Source organism: Gekko japonicus, unplaced genomic scaffold, assembly GCF_001447785.1.
Source record: "Gekko japonicus isolate JY-2015 unplaced genomic scaffold, Gekko_japonicus_V1.1 scaffold171, whole genome shotgun sequence".
In the NCBI taxonomy this organism is placed as follows: domain Eukaryota; kingdom Metazoa; phylum Chordata; class Lepidosauria; order Squamata; family Gekkonidae; genus Gekko; species Gekko japonicus.
In genome coordinates this window covers 1,481,529-1,500,892 of record NW_015175975.1, presented here as the reverse complement: position 1 = coordinate 1,500,892, position 19,364 = coordinate 1,481,529, and the positions used below count along the sequence as shown (strand labels likewise).

Below are 19,364 nucleotides of genomic sequence, written 5' to 3'. Positions count from 1 at the left end.
AAGTCTGAGGAAATCAGGAGATAAGCCCAAAAAGTATGGGGCCTTCAAGAAAAAAAAAGGCATAATTCAAAATCCATGAATAAGCCAATTGCTAAATCATTCCAGGAAAGAAGACATTGGTCCATTCTGCTTCTGGCATTTGCTCCACATTCTATCAGCACTTGACCTGGTCCCCCCTTGCCTCAGAATATCTGTTTTCATTGCATTGCCTCAGATCCTGGGTTCTGCATTGGCTAGTGTCAGCTTGCCATCTATTTTGCTTTCATTGCTGGCTCCTGCACACCTCAGTGGTCATTACCTGCCTGAGACAAATAATTCATGGTGAGGTGATAAATACAAAGGGGGAAATAGGGGTGGGGGAACTGATGGAGATCAATGAAGCCATGTCAAGTTGTCTGCTTATTGTTCCCTTCAAAGTGAAAGCAAAGGAAGGGAAAGATGCTGCTCAAAACCACATTCAGATACCCCAGGGCAATGACGATGTTCTCTCAAACAATTCAATTTATCCCCACTTTCTGAAGACAAAAGGGTCTTCCTAACTTACTCTGGAAGGCTAGTCTGCAACAAAGGGGCAGTCAACCCAAAAGGCAAAGACCAGCAGCAGCCAGTTCGAGAAATCTCCAGTGAGAAAACCAACCTGCTTGGATGGTGACAGATTACTATATTTATTGTTTTAATAGAAGGAATGATTCAAATCTTTACCAACCTTTCCAAAGACAGAGACTCACCCCATTAAAACAGGCAGCACAATTTAATCCAGAACACCAGCCTTATCTACCCACACTCTCTTGTGTTATGTGGAGTCAGATGCACTGTGGCCTTCCATTTCTCTTCCATTAGCTCTGGTTCCAACTTTTCTAAACAGTGGTTTAACCAAGGGAGTTCCTAGAGATGAAATTGGAATTTTTGGATGTTATACTGAGCAGAAAACTCTGAGAAAGCTCTGAGTTCATTGAAAATAGCCACAGGACGTTACAGAGCTGATTTGTGCCAGGATGTACCGATCCTCTTTATTTTTGGCACCACAAGACCAACCATCATTTTGAAACTTATTGATATTTCTGTAACACCAAGCTTTGGTTTCTGATGGGTTATACCCACCAAAGAAAACCTTAGTTTTCATTCCCAAGGGTGGTAATTTGGGCCACAGTGCCACTTCTGCAGATAACCTAAGACGAGATGTTACAATTGCGTTCATTTTTGGCATTGCAAAAACCCATGTCATCCTATAATTCATGGGCATTTGCAAATGTCTAGCTTTATTTTTGGATGAGCTATACTTCCCACAGAAAACCTTTTTTAATTGCAGTTGGGGAGTCTGACTTTAATGCAGGCCACAATGATACAATTCCCTTTCTTTCAGGCTCTTATCAACTGCAGGATTGCAGCTCCCATTATAATTCTGAAACCATTGGCCAATTTTGTGTCTCCTAGCCATCTTCAACAAGAGCCAGGGCCTTTTCAACGATGATGCTGGCCTGGTGGGATTCTCTGCCTAGTGACAGTCATGCCAGCGAGACTTAGTACAGTTCTGTGGGGCCAGTAAGACAGCAACGTTCCACCAGGCCTATGGTTAGGAACAGCAATGGGTTAGTATCGAGCCTGGTTTCTGTAGATTGCCCCCTGCCCCTCCCTGTGAAGAAGGGTATAAATTAGTAATAAATGCCATGTGGATGAGTTTTTACTTTATGTATTGCTGGGTTTTGTTTTAATTGCTGACTTATTGACTGATATATTTATCCATATATGTTGCATACCATTTTATCCCTCCGGGGAGGACAGTTTATAAATTAATTTAATTAAATAATTTTTTTTTGTAATCTATTTATTAATTTTCCAAACAAACCAACAAACAAAGAAATAATTCTAGGCACCTCTACAAAATCATAGTAAATTCCTTAATCTCTTATATCTGATGTTATTCCACTGAAGTTATATATCGCACATTTCATACCTTTTTTTACTCCTGTATTATATCTATTAAATTTTCCCAATTATCTAACACAGAGCCAAAAACAAAAGACTTAGACATTTAGTTATCCCCATATCTGCCACTTATTTTGTATATTAATCACCATCTTAACTTCTATTAAGATTCCTTTGCTATTCCCTTAATATTCAGTCTTTTCTTCACCATTCATACATATATCTCAATCAACTACTTATAAATAGACAAATAGTTCCTAGAAAGTCAAGTTATAACTAGAAATTATTATCACCATTTACCACTTCATATCCAATTCCACCCACCTTAATTCATTAATTATGGCATGACCTGATTTTACATAAAAAATCAAAATAATAGCTATTATATTTTCTACAACTTATTAAGGTCCCTTACTTACTACCACACCAAAGAACAATGTTTTTCTCACAAAATAAATTCTATTTAACTCTGTGAGGTACAATGATGTTCCAAACACTTTTAAATCCCAATACCTAATTTATACTCTATCCTAAGTGCAAAAAAAAATCCCAATAGAATAATTTACCCCATTTCTGCTTCGCCAATTCATTATTACCCCTCTACATTCCCCCAATTCTTATGAAACTACATACTATTAAGTTACTCATGTAAGTTCTGTGATCCTTCAAACAGATTTTTAAAAGCTGTTGCTACTGCTTGTTTGATTGATTCTTCTAAAAACTTTTTAAATTGTTCAACAGTAAGGTCTTCTATTTGTAGAATTATATCTAGATCATCCTCATCCTCTGCTGCCACTGTATGTAACATTTTCTCAGTCCACTTTAAGTAACTTTAAATATAGCCTTGTTAAACACTGGCTGCGGTCACACGCAACATTAGCCACGCAAGAGATACGGAAGACAAGCGGAGTTTCCGGTCGCGATCTCACCAGCACATCTGGGAAGCGTAGCGCTTCCGTGGCACAACTGAGGCTTCCTACCGAAAAAGCGCAGCAAAAAACCATGTAAGTTCTGTGATCCTTCAAACAGATTTTTAAAAGCTGTTGCTACTGCTTGTTTGATTGATTCTTCTAAAAACTTTTTAAATTGTTCAACAGTAAGGTCTTCTATTTGTAGAATTATATCTAGATCATCCTCATCCTCTGCTGCCACTGTATGTAACATTTTCTCAGTCCACCTTAAGTTACCTTAAATGTAGCCTTGTTAAACACTGTTTAATTAATTTCCACAATTCTTTTGGCACAGCATTCAGCAGATTTCTTTTCACATTTTTCCACAGCTCTCACACTAATTAGCAAGTACTTTTGATTCAGGCAAACGTTTTTCTTTTTGTTTACCTCTGTTGCCTCTGCCACCATTTTTACAGTCCACCTTAAGTTACCTTAAATGTATCCTTGTTAAACACTGTTTAATTAAATTCCACAGTTCTTTTGGCACAGCCTTCAACAGGCTTCTTTTGACATTTTCCCACAGCTCTCACACTAATTGGCAAATACTTTAAAGTCAGTCAGACGTTTTTCTTTTCCCTTACCCCACTTCTCTGTTTCTTCATAACAAGCACTCCCCCTTACTCTTCATAGCCGCTCTCACTAGATAATTGGGGATACTGAGGGGGTATTTAAATCCAGGTCTTCAATCTCTTGCAAAGAAAAAAATACGCGAGAAAAAAAATACTCTTCATAGCCACTCTCACTAGATAATTGGGGATACTGAGGGGGTATTTAAATCCAAGTCTCCAATCTCTTGCAAAGAAAAAAAAATACGCAAGAAGATATCGTTTGTCTGAAGTGCCACTTGCTTAGCATTACTTTAAAAATATTTTCAGATGAGCTATGACTGCTTCAGTAAACCAAGGTTTCCAAATCAGAATGAAGGGTGGGGTAAAATTTCTGAAGATTACATAATCCAAGATGGTGTGATGCCCTTCGTGGTTGTCATTGCAACTTGAACACTCATTCTGAGGTAACTGGCCAATTTTGAGGTTTCTGAATAAATGATGGCTTCCAATGAAAAATCTGAGGCATGTGATGGTTCAGGGATTTCATGGGCCAGGATGTTTTGATACCCATTAGGATAACTCTCATGGTAATCCTGAATCCAGTTGCCACTTTTTAGACTCCTAGGCTCATATTTCGATTAATTCTTGAATTATCTGAGTATCAGACAGACAGAAGGATGGATAAACAAATCTTCCTCGCAGATTGTAAGTGTAAACATGGTTCTTTACAAGAGTCCTCTTCTTATCAGCTGTTCCCTGTTGTTCAACTCAGGACGGAGAATAATAATGAAACATTTAGGGGTAAAGATGCAACCCAGAAGACCAGCGCTGGAGGCTAAGATGGAAAAGATCTCCACAGCCACCATGGATTTTCCCTTGGTGCTCAGGTAGGTGGGAACAAAAGACATCCAAACACTGCAAAACACCAATAGACTGAAAGTGATAAATTTGGCTTCATTAAAACTGTTGGGTAACTTTCTGGCCAAGAAAGCCACCACAAAGCTAACAACAGCCAGGAACCCCATGTAGCCAAGGACGCAGTAAAACATGGTGACAGACCCCACATTACATTCCAGTACAATGGCTTCAGTCTCTGAGTGCATGTCAACATCCGGAAATGGGGGATAAGTTGCCAACCATGCAAAACAAAGGACTGCTTGGAAAATGGAGCAGGAAATCACAATGGAATTGCCTACTCTTTTCCCCACCCACTTCCTCATCCTGCTTCCTGGTTGGATGCTTAGGAAAGCCAGAACCACCATAACAGTTTTTGCCAGCACACAAGAAATGGCAACCGAGAACACCATGCCAAAAATGGTTTGTTGGAGGAGACATGACATCAGTTGAGGTTGACCAATGAATAGCAAAGCGCAAAGGAAGCAAAGGAGGAGGCAGATCAGGAGAGAATAGGTGAGGTTCCGGTTGTTGGCTTTGACGATGGGGGTGCTGTGGTGCTTTATAAAGATTCCTAGCACCAAAAGTGTGATAAAAGCAAAGGAAAGGATTAAAGTCACAAAAATGATCCCCAATGGTTCTTCATGTAACAAGAAAGTGATATTTTTGGGGATGCATCGAGTTTGTCCCATTTCTGAATATTCGTCTTCTTTGCAAGTGATGCACTCATCCAAGTCTGTAAAAAAGAGGTAGAAGGAAGACAGCTTCAGTGTTTCCTATAAATATTCCTATATTTCATTGTTCAAATGGATCATGCTGAGGGGATTACAGCCTCCACATCTCACTCCATAACCAATACTTACCTGCAGGAACTTCTCATGGAATGGCTGGACAATTCCATAGGCAGGCAGATTATTTTGTTTAATTCCCTATTGAAACTAGATCACTACTGTGGCACATAATGTATTTGATTGTGGGATGCTTTAAAGGGCCTTCAATCTCAGATGGCTGATGTAGTTTCTAATAGAGGAATGTTAAACTGAGAAGGCACAACTAGCTCAAGGTCATACCACACCAGAGCAACAGGAAGGTGTATGGAGCTTAGTTTACTGAAATCAACCAATGCAATCAGTATGACTGATGTTGGCCCTATTTTTTTGGGACTTCCATATTTCCTTGGGACTCAGCTTGGAGAAAATCCCACCCACTCTGACATTTCACAATCACTCATCAGCAGTTCACATATCATTGGGGAGAAATGGGGTGGTAGTTTTGAAGTATCGTATATCAACAAATCTAAAACTGTATGCATAAAAAAATATAGACAGACAGGTAGGTAGGTAGAGACCCAAAGCAGCTGATAATGTTCTCCGGTCTTCCATTTTATCACTACCACAATTCTGTGAGGCAGGTCTGATTTGGAATATGTCACTGGTCCATTGTCATCCAGCAAACTCCCATTGCAGAGTAAAGATATAAACCTACATCTCCCAACCCCTACTGCAGTATGCTGCCCACTGAATTACACCAGGTTACATCTCAGCTTCGAAGGGTGCAACCCTCTTTAGGATTGGGCTGCAAATGTCTTACCATTCTGATTGGAAATCTTTCCTTCTGGACATGGAATGCAGCCATAGCAGCAGAATGGTTCTCCCTCCTTCATTTCCTTCCTGTAACCTGGATGGCAACTTCCACTGCAGACAGAAAGGGGCTGTGTCTAATCAATAAATGAGAGAGGAAAACAGAAAACCAGCCCGTTAACATATCTAAAAAAAGATGTTGTGTTTCTTCAAATAATTAGTGGTCAATAGGCCAAGACATTCACTTCGCACCTGTGGTGTGCAGTTTGCTTGAGTCATTTGCTACCAAGTATCTTATGTTTAATTACTCCTGCAGGGCTTTCTCATGTTTGAAAATGAAGGATTGCATGAGTTGTGACATCAGGAACAAAACAGGCCCCATTAAGAAACCAGTAACCTTCTTAAAAAAACTTTTCCTGCCTACTCTGAATTAACCCAAAGTGGCTCTTCTTTCTGTTGTGTGGTTTCAGATCAGTTTTGGTACTCAGCATTTCTCATTAAAAATAGTTTAAAAAACAATGGAGCACCACAGTGCATGTCAGCGTAACATGTATTCTTAAATGGAGGCTTCCCCAGATTGTGCATAGTCTACTCTACTGGTTCCCAAAGTGGGCGCTGGAACGATCCAGGTGGGATGGAACGATCCAGGTGCAGATCCACAAACTGCATCTTTTTGTCCACTTCTTGAAGGTAGATGTCCAGGGGGGCACTGAATTTTTTTTCCTGAAAAGGGGGCAGTATGCCAAATTAGTTTGGGAACCTCTGGTGTAGACCAATCTTACCTGGTTAAACCAGCTGTTCCATGTAATGGAATCTTCATTAATAGTAAGCATTAGTTCTGCAGGAGCTTCTGGATGAACCTCTCCAATTTTGACTTTAAAAACAGATTGATTTGGGAAAGCAAGCCAGTTGATGATATCATACCCTGTTACAACCTCTCCATGAGTGCCAAATGAAATATTGTCCCCAGTGCTGTTATTAAATGAAACACTTTTCAAGAAGTGGTGAAGCTAGATTGAAAAGGGGAAACAAAAATTGAGTTCATCTGTACATTGGAAAGCAAAGGGCATGTTGATAATTCCTTCTTAGTGGATTTTTAAAGGAAATTTATGAAATGAAATAGCCTGATATTTTTATGGTTTTCCTTTTTATCCTTTTAAATTATTATTGTAAACATTGCACACATTCAGAGTTTCTTCTTTCTTTTTTTGTATGCATTTATATCAGGAGGAAATGCATTCACTAGCTTTACCTTTTTTTTTTGCCTACCAAAGTGACAGGAAATTCAAAGAAAATAAACCCCCAACATTGGGTTCATTCTCAAGAGCATGGGTTCTTTCTCAACAGCATGGGCTCTTCAACTAGAGGGAAACTCCACACTTAGGTGAGTTTCATGGTGGTATGAAACATGAAACAAATTTAGTATCAAGACTTTGAGAGAATAAATTCCACAAATAATAAGATGATAACTAGAATACTCTTCTTAGGACAATAGCAAATAAGTTCTATGGAGAAATGCTTTATAGCCCAGAATTTACATCAAAGTTGACAATAATTGATTATCCACTCTGTACAGTCAGAGGGTACAAGATTCCTTTTAGTGGGGTAGGCATGACTCATCTCCCAGCACCAGAGCCATCCACCTCCATAGATATGCAGATGGTCTTAGCACTGGAAGAACATAAGTATCATGGCTGACTACTCCTCAGATGAGGAAGAGACAGGGAGCAACCCAGCCTCCTCTGGAGTCAGCCCAGAAGAAGAACCCTCAGCAATACCTGAGGAGGAAGAGTCTTCAGCAGCTGCACACGAGGTGCAGCAAAAAGGAGAGGCCAATCCTGAGCCTGGCCTAGCGCCCCCAGTTGCAGACACCCCAAGGTCAGACTCCCTGCCTAGTTCTCCTGAGTGCCCCAGATGTAGGGCACACCAGAGGCTGACTATGCATGGGCAAAGAAGGAGTGCCAGGCTCCAGCGCTTTCTCATGGTGTCGGGATGGTCTGATCAGCACATCCTGACTCTGTGCCAGTGGTTTTTCCCCGTTCGCAGTATGCACACCATCGCAAACTCTACATGGAGCTCTAGGTGCGGAGGTGCGATTCATCGATTCCTCAGTTAAGCACATGGGGGGAAAATGGCGCACACACAAAAAGACTCACCCACAGTTGCATCTGATCATGCACTGATGGACTGTGTGCACAGCTTCAAAGGGAGGTGTGATCGTGCAACTGTGGGTCAAATTCCTCTGGAGGAAATAGCCTCGCTCCCCCCATTTTTTCTGGTGCGTGTGACCGCAACCATACAGAAGGATGATTCATATATACAGTTTGATGCAACCACTTTTTCATTCAATCTTACTGATTTCCCCTTCTTGCCACACCTGCTGTCCCCCATGATTTCTGCATACATCGGTCCTATTTTCTCTTTCATTCTGCGTTCATCAGTCATCTCTCATTAAATTGTTCTGTACCTCAAATTCAACAAAAATATCAAATAAGCTCCATGTAAACACACATGAATGTCTACATCATTTGAGCATCATATTCAAAATGATCAACTTATGTGAACTGCATGTTTTATTCACACTTTATTCTGGCTTTCATTGTAATAGAGAACTGTGGAGCAAATGATGAACATGGATGAAACATGAAGAATAGAATCACTTTTAGTTGGATGGGGCAGCATAGGAGTGAAGTGTGTGAACTTATGAATGATTTCTGGAGATAATATGCTGTACAGACTGCATACTCTTCGAGTCCCCAGACACATGATTTTCATTTCTACCTAAGATATTCACCTGCCATGATGGTTTACTGAAGAAGTCACATTTTTTTGTCACCACCATCCTCCTGTGTCCATAACAGGATGAATGCAGGGCATGTAAAGAATGTGCAAAAGCATAGACAGCATTGTAGATACTGTAGCTGGGACCAGTCATACTCATATCAAAGATATCTGCGGGAAGGCTCTCCAGCTTCTCCTCCCCAGAACAATTCTTATCAAACTCCTTCCCCAGGAGTGAATCTGAGAAATGACAGAGGAATGCCTGTTCCCAGAAATTCCTGATGAAGCCATCACCTTCAGTCCAATGAGGTTTTCTGCTCTGAAGAAATTGCTGAAATCCTGGTGGTTGATTCGTGTGAACGCTGAAGGATATAGCACCATGAAGGATCTGTTTGTCCCAATTTCTTTGATAATAATAGGACACAAAATCCATCTGAATGGTCGTAACATATACTTTCCCTTTAAGCTTTTTTGCTGAGAAAACTGTCCCTGAGAATTGTATAGACCACCTCATATATGAAATAGATTCACTGTCTCCATAAAGGATAACAGCATTGGCTTTACTCTCCATTACAACATCAAATTTTTCCAATCCATTCTGCATCATGGTAAAATAATAATTGATGGTTGTGACCTGTAGGAATTTTGCTATGAAGGCCAAACAGATGCCATTTTGAAAAAACAGAGGAAGCAGGGCTTGCTGAAATCTTTCTCCACGTTCATCATCCACAACAATGAGCCCAATCCACGTCCACCTGAAATGCAGAATTAAGTGGAGGATACCCCTGTATTGATTGACTTCGTTTGGAACCATCTGATAGACAGAAAGGCCAGATAATTTTTCATTCATTACTGAAGCAGAGCCATAGGTGAGCTGTAGAGTTGAACATTGGAAGGGAAAAGTAAAGAATATCATTGAAAAGTTTTCAAAATACTTCTCCATTTGAGAAAGAATTCATAATTTGTAGAGATGTGCACACTTTTCAGTTGGGTTGTTAGTAAAAAAAAATCAAAGACAGATCTATGCTTCACTTTGTGGCTGTTTTTGCAGATGAAATAAAAATGTTTTCAGTTGCTTGGGATGTGAAAGGCATGAGTGGGGGGCTAGAGAAATACATCTGATGAAATAATCTTAATTTCTATGAATTTTGTACTTTCATAAATGTAGTTAGTTCGTAGCAGAAAAATAGAACAGAAGCATGGGGACAACTTTCCTATTGTGTTGGTTGTAAAAAAAATCAAACACAGATCAATGTTTCACTTTCAGGTTGTTTATGGAAAAGAAATGAAAATGGTTTCATTAGTTTGGATTATGAAAGGGGGCTAGATGAATACATCTGATGAAAAGATCTTCATTTCTATGAAAGGTAGTAAAGATTGTCCTGTCATAAATGAAGTTAACTGTAGTGGAAAAAGACAACAAGAGTACAATGAAAACGTTAAAATGATCATAGCTGCCCATATAGAGCAATTGCAGTGATTTTGTTGGAATGGAAAGACCCTACTTTGAATTTAAGACAAATGTCTGCTTAGAAGCAGTGAATCTTTTTTTTAAAGACTTCTGGGTCTTTCCCTCTGTTCTTCTCTTAAAGTTGCTTATTTAAAAATATTCTGTAAAGTATTTTATATGGAGGATCACTCAATCATGTAAGTGTACAAAATGTGATGTGGAAGTTTATACTCGGCATACCCAGCCTACCTGTGGAAGCTTGTAGATAGCTAGCACACTTGCTATGTAGAGGGAAGTTTCAGCTTCAAGTCCTCCAATGACTGCTATCAGATTGTTCTGGAAGTCACACTTGTAGTTGGGGAGAAATGTGTTCTTTGTCGAGATAAGTTCTACCATGGCACGATATGTCTCTCTTGCATTGAAGTAGCTGTTCCAGATGTGGAATCCCAAAGTGACATTAGGTAAGATCTGGAGGTTTTCATTGATTTCCTTCACAGCAAATGCCATGGCCAACACATGTTGATAATGATTAGTCAGTACACTATAAAGAGAATCAGCAAGGAACTAAGTAAAATTAATGTAGTATCATTGTGCCCTAGGCTCAAACACTCAAACACTGACTAGAAACATTGATTATGATATCAGTACAATGGATGCCTTGGCTGGGAGGGCAGGATATAAATCGAATCAATCAATCAATTATTATTATATTGCCTGCTGTCCATTTGATTTGAAATTCTATCCATCTCTCATTCTGGAGATGCTTTTTGTGTATTTTAGGTTACTTTCTGAAAATTTCCATATCCCACTGGAGAGTCAATATTGTGAAACTCTGTGATGTAAGTACTGAAAAAATATTGAAATTGGGAAACATCTGTGTGTGTTTTTTGAGAGAGAAGGTTTATCATGGTACAATATGCCTGTCTTGCACCAAGTTAGGTTTTGCAGATGTTTAAGCCCAAAATTACACTGGGTAACGTTGCAGATTTTCATTGATTTCCTTCACAGCAAATGCCACAGCCAAGATCTGCTGGTAATAATTAGGCCATACACTATGAGAAGAATCAAAGAGCAACTAAGCATAATTTATATAATATTATAGTGTGTGATCCTCAATTATTGATATGTTGGTAGAAATACTGTCTATGGAAATAGTGCAATGGATTGGTTTAAGTAATTTTCAGAATGTATCAACTCCATCCCATTTGATATGTCATCACTCTCTCATCCAAAGATTGTTTCTGCATATTTCAGTGATTCTCTAATATTTTAATATCTCTCAAGAGAGTCAGTCATATTATATTCTGTAATGTAATCAAGCATTTATGTCCCAAAGAAGCTGAACCATTATTTTAAAAAGGTGTGGCCTCACAACCACTGTCCTTGAAATCTGAATGATCAAGGATTTTTGGAAGGTGAAGATTTGATCCCATGTGAAGATAGTAAGTGGAGAGTTGAATGCCAAGCCCTGAACAAGACAATAAGAACTCAATACAAGAACTCAGTTTCTTTAGTAACAATGGTAAATAACTCGTATGGTTTATTTCTTATGTGAAATAGACTTGAATAAGAGTATAACTAAAATACTTATTCTTATTATAGACTAATTTAACTTAGTGTTTCATATCCTATTTAATCCTAACATCTTAGACTTGCTTTTAAAATTATTTATAATGTTTCTGTAAACCTGCTTCTAATATTCATTATAAAGTAGGACATTTGAAATACAAGTTTCCTGCTGTTGAATATAATGATATAGCTCTATTTGACACTGAGTTTTATATTATTATTATTATTATTATTATTATATCAGAGTATATTATTATATTAGATTTTATATTATTATATTAGAGTTTAAGGTTTAAGTTTAATTTTAATAGTTTTATTGTGGTGATTGTAATCATATGAAAAGTTTAAGGTAATAAGTTAATGAAATGTCTTTATAGATGATAAAGACATAAAAAGATGTCACACATACCAAGGAAAAGTGGGGGGGGGGACTGAGGGAGAACCAGATCTGGAAATGCCTGAATGGCTGGAGAAACTTCAAGATAACGTGACCATACAGCTGAACACAATCACAGGTACACTGTCCTCTCAGATGTTGATTGAATGTGTCATAAAGTGACACAGATAGAAGAAGGGATTCAACAACAAATTACACAATTAAAATAAGGTCAAGAAAATACCTTTCATCATATCGAAAAGGAACTTTCAATGTTGATACAAGATATAACTACAAGGTTGTCACAGACTTAAAAAAAAAACCAGAAGAAGATTCAAGAAAACACTGAAAAGATTGTTCATATCCAGAAGCAATTCAAAGACCTGGAACACCATCAAACAACTCAAAATCATTTACTGGAAAAAACTTATCAAAGTATTGAAACTTTGGAGGTCCAAAACAGAGGCTGTAATCTTATGTTCTGATCCATCCCAGGGGATTTTGGTAAATTGGATCTTGAGGAGAACTTTGCTAAACTGCTACAAGTCCATTACAAGATTAAACAAGATTCCCTGCACATTGATCAAATATATAGAATTCATTCTAAATTTGCTGCCAGGAATAAATTTCCATGTGATATTTTGGTAAAGTTTATACACAAAAGGGAGCTGCGGTGGCTCAAGTGGTTAAGACACTGAACTGCAGGCTGTGGAAGGTCAGTAGTTCAGCAGTTCAAGACCCAGGTGCCGCATGATGGAGTGAGCTCCCGTCTCTAGTTCCAGCTCCTGCCAACCTAGCAGTTCGAAAGCAAGAAATTGCAAGTAGATAAATAGGCACCACTTTGGTGGGAAGGTAACAGCGTTCCGTGCGCCTTGGTGTTTAGTCATGCCGGCCACATGACCACAGAAACGTCTTCGGACAGCGCTGGCTCTTCGGCTTTGAAACGGAGATGAGCACCGCAACCCTAGAGTCGGACTCGACTGGCTTTCGAGCAAGGGAACCTTTACCTTTACCTTTATACACAAAAAACAAGCAATCTTGTTTTGAACAAACGAAGAACTTTTCCTCTGAATATTTATGAGACAAATACATTTTTTTCAAGATCTTCCTCTCACTCTTTTGAAAAAGAGAAGAGATCTCAACCTTTCACAAAAGAAATAAATAAAGTACCTTTGGAAGGTACTGTTTGCATTGGAAGTGAAACTACCAAAAGGCAGAAGAACCATATTCTCAATTGAACAAGCAAAACAACTTGCAGTAGTGTTATCGGATGGACCAGGTGTAGAAGGGAAATTAAACCAGGAAGCAGTGTTTCTTTAGAAGACGGATAATCTGAATGCTATATCAATAAACATCAGTGGCTTAAACTCTCCCACTAAATGGTCTGAAACTTTCAATCTATTAAAAAAGCAAAAGGCATATATTGTTTCTCTACAAGAGACCCACATAAAAACAACATGAACGTGTTCATAAGAATAAAGGGTTGGGAAAGGTCTATGCTGCTTCTGAGAATGAGAAGAGGAAAGGGATAGTGATTTACATAACAAATCACAGAATCAACATCATAAAGGATCTGAAGGATGTGAATGGGAGATATTTAATGTTGAAAATTCGATCTCCTGATGTCAAGACCAACACTTTGGTATCTTTATACATTCCAAATAATGACAAAGAAAAGTTCTATGGCAATTTATTTCAGTAACTGTTAGATTTTCAAGAAGGGAAAATAATAATAAGTTTTGGAGATATGAATGGAGTTCTGGGACCCAAAAATGATAAATCTCAAAAGACAGGGGGGGGCAGACTTTCCTAGAATGATGTTCAGTATATGGAACTGTTGCAACTGATTGATGCTTGGGGAACAATTAATCCCAAATCTAGAAATTATACCTTTTAATCTGACATCAAAATTATTCTAGAATTGATATGTGTTGGATGTCCAAAACTTTAATCATAAATCAAAAAATGCACATATCCAAATAAAGTTCTTTGCAGACCATAACCAACTATGGTTATCATGGCAAGGAGGAAGAATGGGGTGGGAAAAGACGGAGATTAAACAATGAACTCCTATTTGAAAAAGATATAATTTAGGAAAGTTAAAAAAAGACTTGGTAATGACATCGATTTGGGAGGCAAAAAAAGTTTTTATGAGAAAAAACCTTATAGCGATATCTTTTAAGAAAAAGAAATATAGAATAGAAAAAAGCTACTAAAATAAGAGAAAGAAACGTTGGAAGACCAAAATATAAAAATATCAAAGAAAACAGTTTTAAAAGAAATTAAACAACTGAAAAACCAGTTAAACTTGATTGAATCAGAGGAAATTCAGGGAAAAAAGATACATCAAACAAAAATATTTTGAATATGCAAATAAATCTGGACATTATTTGGCTTATGGTTCAAGAAAAGAATGTGAAAGGAGATCAATAACTGGAGTAAAAAAAAAACTAAATGAAATTTCCCACCAAGAAAGATACATACATGAGCAATTCATTTCCTTCTTCTTACAACTGTATAAGAGAGAAATTTTAACTGAGTTTGGACTAGATGAGTATATAAAGGATGCATCTATACCTAGAAAATGCTTCTAGGAATTCTACCAGTGAATGCAAAAAGAACAATGTATGAACTCCTCAGATACATGTTAACTGCAGCAAGAGTAATATTTGCAGCAAAGTGGAAAATTGATGGTTGACCAACTCTTCAGAACTGGATAGACAAAATGTAAGAATATGTAGTTATGACAAAACTGATAAATAACAATCAAAGAAAGAAAGATAAATTTGAAAATAACTGGCAAGTCTGCTATGATTACTATAACCAACCTCTGTAGTTATATATGTGAATAGTTTAATATTATATGATTGTTTTAATATGAAATGTTAAGGCGATCATCTTTTATATGACTTTTATTACAATAATGTTAAGATCATATACAAAATTTCTATGCGGTTATCCATGTTTTATGATAAAATAGATAAGATAGGGACAAATGATAATATATTATGAGAAAATGGTAGAATAAATCATATAGGTTGTTATACTGGTTCTTTAAACTACCAACTCATATTCTTTTTATAAACACATGCATTTTAATCAAGGATTGTCCTTAATATCTGTAAAATTGCCCTCTGTATTGTGTTTTTGCGATCATACCTTTAATTCCTTTGCCCCTATTCTGTTTCTTTATTCTGTGTTCCCTTAAAAAGTTAAAATGTTTTTAAAGGATTTCTAGCCTATCCAATGAGTCATCTAGGAGAGTGGAGATGTGTATACCTAGATCAAAGCATTATATGCAATTTACTCATATTCCATTATAACCATCCTCTGAACAGTGATTCTCTTTTGATAAGTAATAACTTTTCTATTATGAAATAATGGAAACTATTAAGTTAGTGTTTTCCATATAGGATCATAGCAGACAACAGTCAGTGTCCCTCTCTTCCTTAAGAAGGATGGAATGGAAATAGGGTGGCTAGTAAACTAAGAGAGAAATCCAAATGAATCTCTACATTCCTAGAATTCAGTGCAATATGAACAACTTTTCAGCTATTGTCATGACATACACAGATGATATATATAAGGTGAAACAAACCCTCCTTACAAGGGCATATTATATGCCATATCGTTGAGTAGTTTGCTGAAATCCATGATTTCTGAAATGACATAGATAAGAGAAGAAATTCCCCCAATGATGAGATCTCCTTCTTGATAATATTTGTGAAGCCTTGAGAGGGGTTTGCTGATGGTGCATTTAGCATGATGGTCTTTACAAACTGATGGATCCATCAGCACTAGAACCAACACCACGAGTGACACCATTCTGGAATTGGTTCATCCCAATAGAGATTTCTGTCTTCTCATGTGAATGTTGAAGTAACTTTAATTCAAAACAATGTGACTTACATAATCTCCTGAAGAGGATTTCACATATTCACAGATTGAGAAAACCATATCTGTCCCCACCCCTTCCACCAACTTGGAATGTGAAAGGTTGTATTTCTAGTTCAATCTGCAGCTTTTCCCCCAATGACCATTTAAATACCAGAGAGATTCTGAGAAGAAGTAATTATAAGAATGTTGATAATTATAGAGGAGTTTTCTGTAGAACTGTTGAGAAAAATAAACATGTTTTGTCAAAACTTTTCTATTCTTTTCTCTGGACTGCTAGGCACAAGTAGTGCCCCCAGAACACATCTGGAATGAAATTCTGGGGATTTTATTTCTTGTGGTCTGCATGCACCCACAAGTAGATTAATTTGTTTTGTGATTGTTTTTTCTTGCCTATACTTATTTCAATGGATTTCTTTGTATGCATCAAAAATGATCAAGTTGCCTGTTGTATAATTTGGAACCATGATCTGAGCAGCTTAATGTGTTGACTTGATCTAACCTTGACCATAGAGGGAAAAGGGGGAAATTAGCAGAATCAGAGGTCATTTCGGGGGGGATCGCGGGGAATGCAGTTCCCCCGGGTGAGGTGCAGGGGGTGGGGAACATGACGAAGCCCCACCCCCTGCTTCCTGCCACCCTGCTTCCGGCCCTCATTCAGCCAGGAGGAGGCAGGAGAAGAGGGAGGGCAAGTTGCTTCCTCCCCGCCTCTCCCCACCCCTGCCTGCCTGGGGCCAGGGAGGGCCTTGGCAGGGCTTCCTTCCCCGCCCGCCGGCCTTACAGGTCCACCGCAGTGCCCCTGATGTCAGGGTGTGTGGCATATGCTAATGAGTTATGCTAATGAGTTCCCCTAGCTCTTTTTCTACGAAACGACCCCTGAGCAGAATGAAACTATATCAAAGTTATCCAGATTGTATTCGAGCCTGGCTGCAAACATCAGGAATGGGATGAACTGCTGCCTGGCTTTACTTGAACTAAGTGCTCTTGATAGAATATGTGTATTACCCTAGCAATCCTAATTTGTGTTCTCAGCAATCCTAATTTGTGTTCTCAACACACTAGTTCCGTCAAGACATTTGCCAATCAGGGTTTTTTTTTTTGTTGTTATGTGTTATCAGGGCTTCTTCTTCTTCTTCTTCTTCTTCTTTTGAAAAAAAGGTGCCGGAACTCTGTAGAGGGAAATGAAGTTTTCAATTTGTATCCTGAAAACTCATGACATTTAAAACATTTTAAATAGATATTTGTTGAAGAGGTTCTGAAACTCTGTTCTGGTGCATTCCCCCAGAAGAAAAATCTCTATGTGTTATCGCCAACAATGTGACTGAAGAAAGACACCAAAAGATCAGTCAGCAATGTTCTGGTTTATCTGTGTTATGCCAATAAAGGTTTTCTGTTCTTTTTCAGTCAGCAATGATACTATATGGAATGGAGATGAGATGGTTGCTGGCATCACATGGCTTGGCAGGAAGGTTCATATACTGCAATTCATTCTCTCTCTTAACTTTCCTTTGTTGCCCTGGGGAGCTGAAATGGGAATAGAAGTTACTGAATCCAGTTCACCCATCTTTGACTGCTGTCCATTTTTGTGAAACACCCCTGTAGATGACATATGGGACACTGATTGGGTGTTATGATACTTACACCTCAGACCCCAGAGATTTAGAAGGTACTTTGTCACCCAGCTCTATCCTAGTGTGGCATCCTCTATATGTGTAAACCCTATGGTTGCCATCCTCTTGGTAGGACCTGGAGACCACCAGGAATGGCATCTGATTTTCAGACTAAAGACATCAGTTCCCCTGGAGAAAATGACTGCTTTGAAGGGTAGACTCTATGGCATTCATCTGATCCCCAAATCTAACCCTTCCAATGCTCCTCTCCCCAAAGCAAGTTCTGGTTCTGGTTCATGCTTTATGCCAGAGTACCTTTGCCCAGATTCTTTAAGGAGATCCACACTAATGAAGGGGGATTTTCGTGGCAGTCAATCTACAAGCAGTGGAATTAGCATGGGCATGGTTCTTCCATATCAGGATTTTCAAGGGAGGGTTCTGTTTTCATTGGTGGCATCATTGGTGCCACCACAGCACCCGCATTTTTATTTTTTGTGTACATGCTTATATTGATGTCTTGATATCATGGCCATATCTCAAAAAGTACCTAAAGTAGCAATATAACAATATACCATTGTAATGATAGCTTAAACAAGTCATCTGAAATCCTAGCTTTCCTTGTTTTAAAGTAAGTCTCTGACTCCTACCCTAACATAAATAGTGGCTCAAAATCTCAAAAAACCGGGATCGAGAAGACACGGGGGAAATCGAGGGGAGCTGCGGGTCAAAATGCAGCCTTTCAGTGTTTTTCTTATTTGAGGCCGCAGAACAAAATTCAATTCCAAATAATGCTTATATTTCGGTCTTGATATCATGGCCATATCTCAAAAAGTATCTAAAGTAGCAACATAACAACATACCATTGTAATGATAGCTTAAACAAATCATCTGAAATCCTAGCTTTCCTTGTTTAAATTAAGTATCTGACTACTAAAGTAAAGGTAAAGGTTCCCTTGCTTGAAAGCCAGTCAAATCCGACTCTAGGGTTGTGGTGCTCATCTCCGTTTCAAAGCCGAAGGGCCAGCGCTGTCCGAAGACGTTTCTGTGGTCATGTGGCCGGCATGACTAAACACCAAGGCACATAGAATGCTGTTACCTTCCCACCGAAGCGGTACTTATTTATCTACTTGCAATTTCTTGCTTTTGAACTGCTAGGTTGGCAGGAGCTGGAACAAGAGACAGGAGCTCACTCCGTCATGCAGCACCCGGGTCTTGAACTGCTGAACTACTGACCTTCCACAGCCTGCAGTTCAGCATCTTAACCACTTGAGCCACCACAGCTCCATCTCTGACTCCTACCCTAACATAAATAATGGCTCAAAATCTCAAAAAACAAGGATTGAGAAGACACGGGGGAAACCGGGGGGAGCTGGGGGTCAAAACACAGCCATGCAGTGAATAGTGTGAAATTAACCAATGCAAGTGGGGGAAACAGAAGAGCGAGGGCAACAAAGCTTCTTGTGGAGAATCAGTCAATGACTGGCCCCAAGAGGATTCTGACCTAGATCCTTGATCCTGATCTTACATTCTAAACACTATACCACAAAGATTCTCATATGACAGTGATGTTGTTAAAGCCTCATTGTATTTTCAAAGAGGGAATCCGGCGCGCGAGAGACGGCCCCGGCGTGCCTCTTGCATGACGCGTTTGCCTCCTCGCGAGGAGGAGCAGAAGACTGCGGTTAATTCCAAAGGGGGGTGGAGCTGCTCAGCCTTAAAGGCTGGCTCCGTTTTCTTCCCTCTTGTCAGTCGTTCAATCATTGCCTCGTGCTCGGCCCTCCCACCC

The 19,364-nt window shown here is 38.8% G+C and overlaps 1 protein-coding gene across 1 annotated transcript in view; it reads right to left on the bottom strand.

Annotated features, from left to right (window-relative positions):
* The window catches only part of LOC107122977 (vomeronasal type-2 receptor 26-like), a 38,482-nt gene that overhangs the window by 16,871 nt on the left and 2,247 nt on the right, over positions 1-19,364 (bottom strand). Inside the window, exons 2-7 of the mRNA XM_015426127.1 lie at positions 11,098-11,181; positions 10,379-10,670; positions 8,693-9,553; positions 6,681-6,908; positions 5,909-6,035; positions 4,154-5,054 (exon numbers count right to left, since the gene is read on the bottom strand). Coding sequence (XP_015281613.1) covers positions 4,154-5,054; positions 5,909-6,035; positions 6,681-6,908; positions 8,693-9,553; positions 10,379-10,670; positions 11,098-11,181 — 2,493 coding nt within the window. The remainder of the gene's footprint in view (positions 1-4,153; positions 5,055-5,908; positions 6,036-6,680; positions 6,909-8,692; positions 9,554-10,378; positions 10,671-11,097; positions 11,182-19,364) is intronic.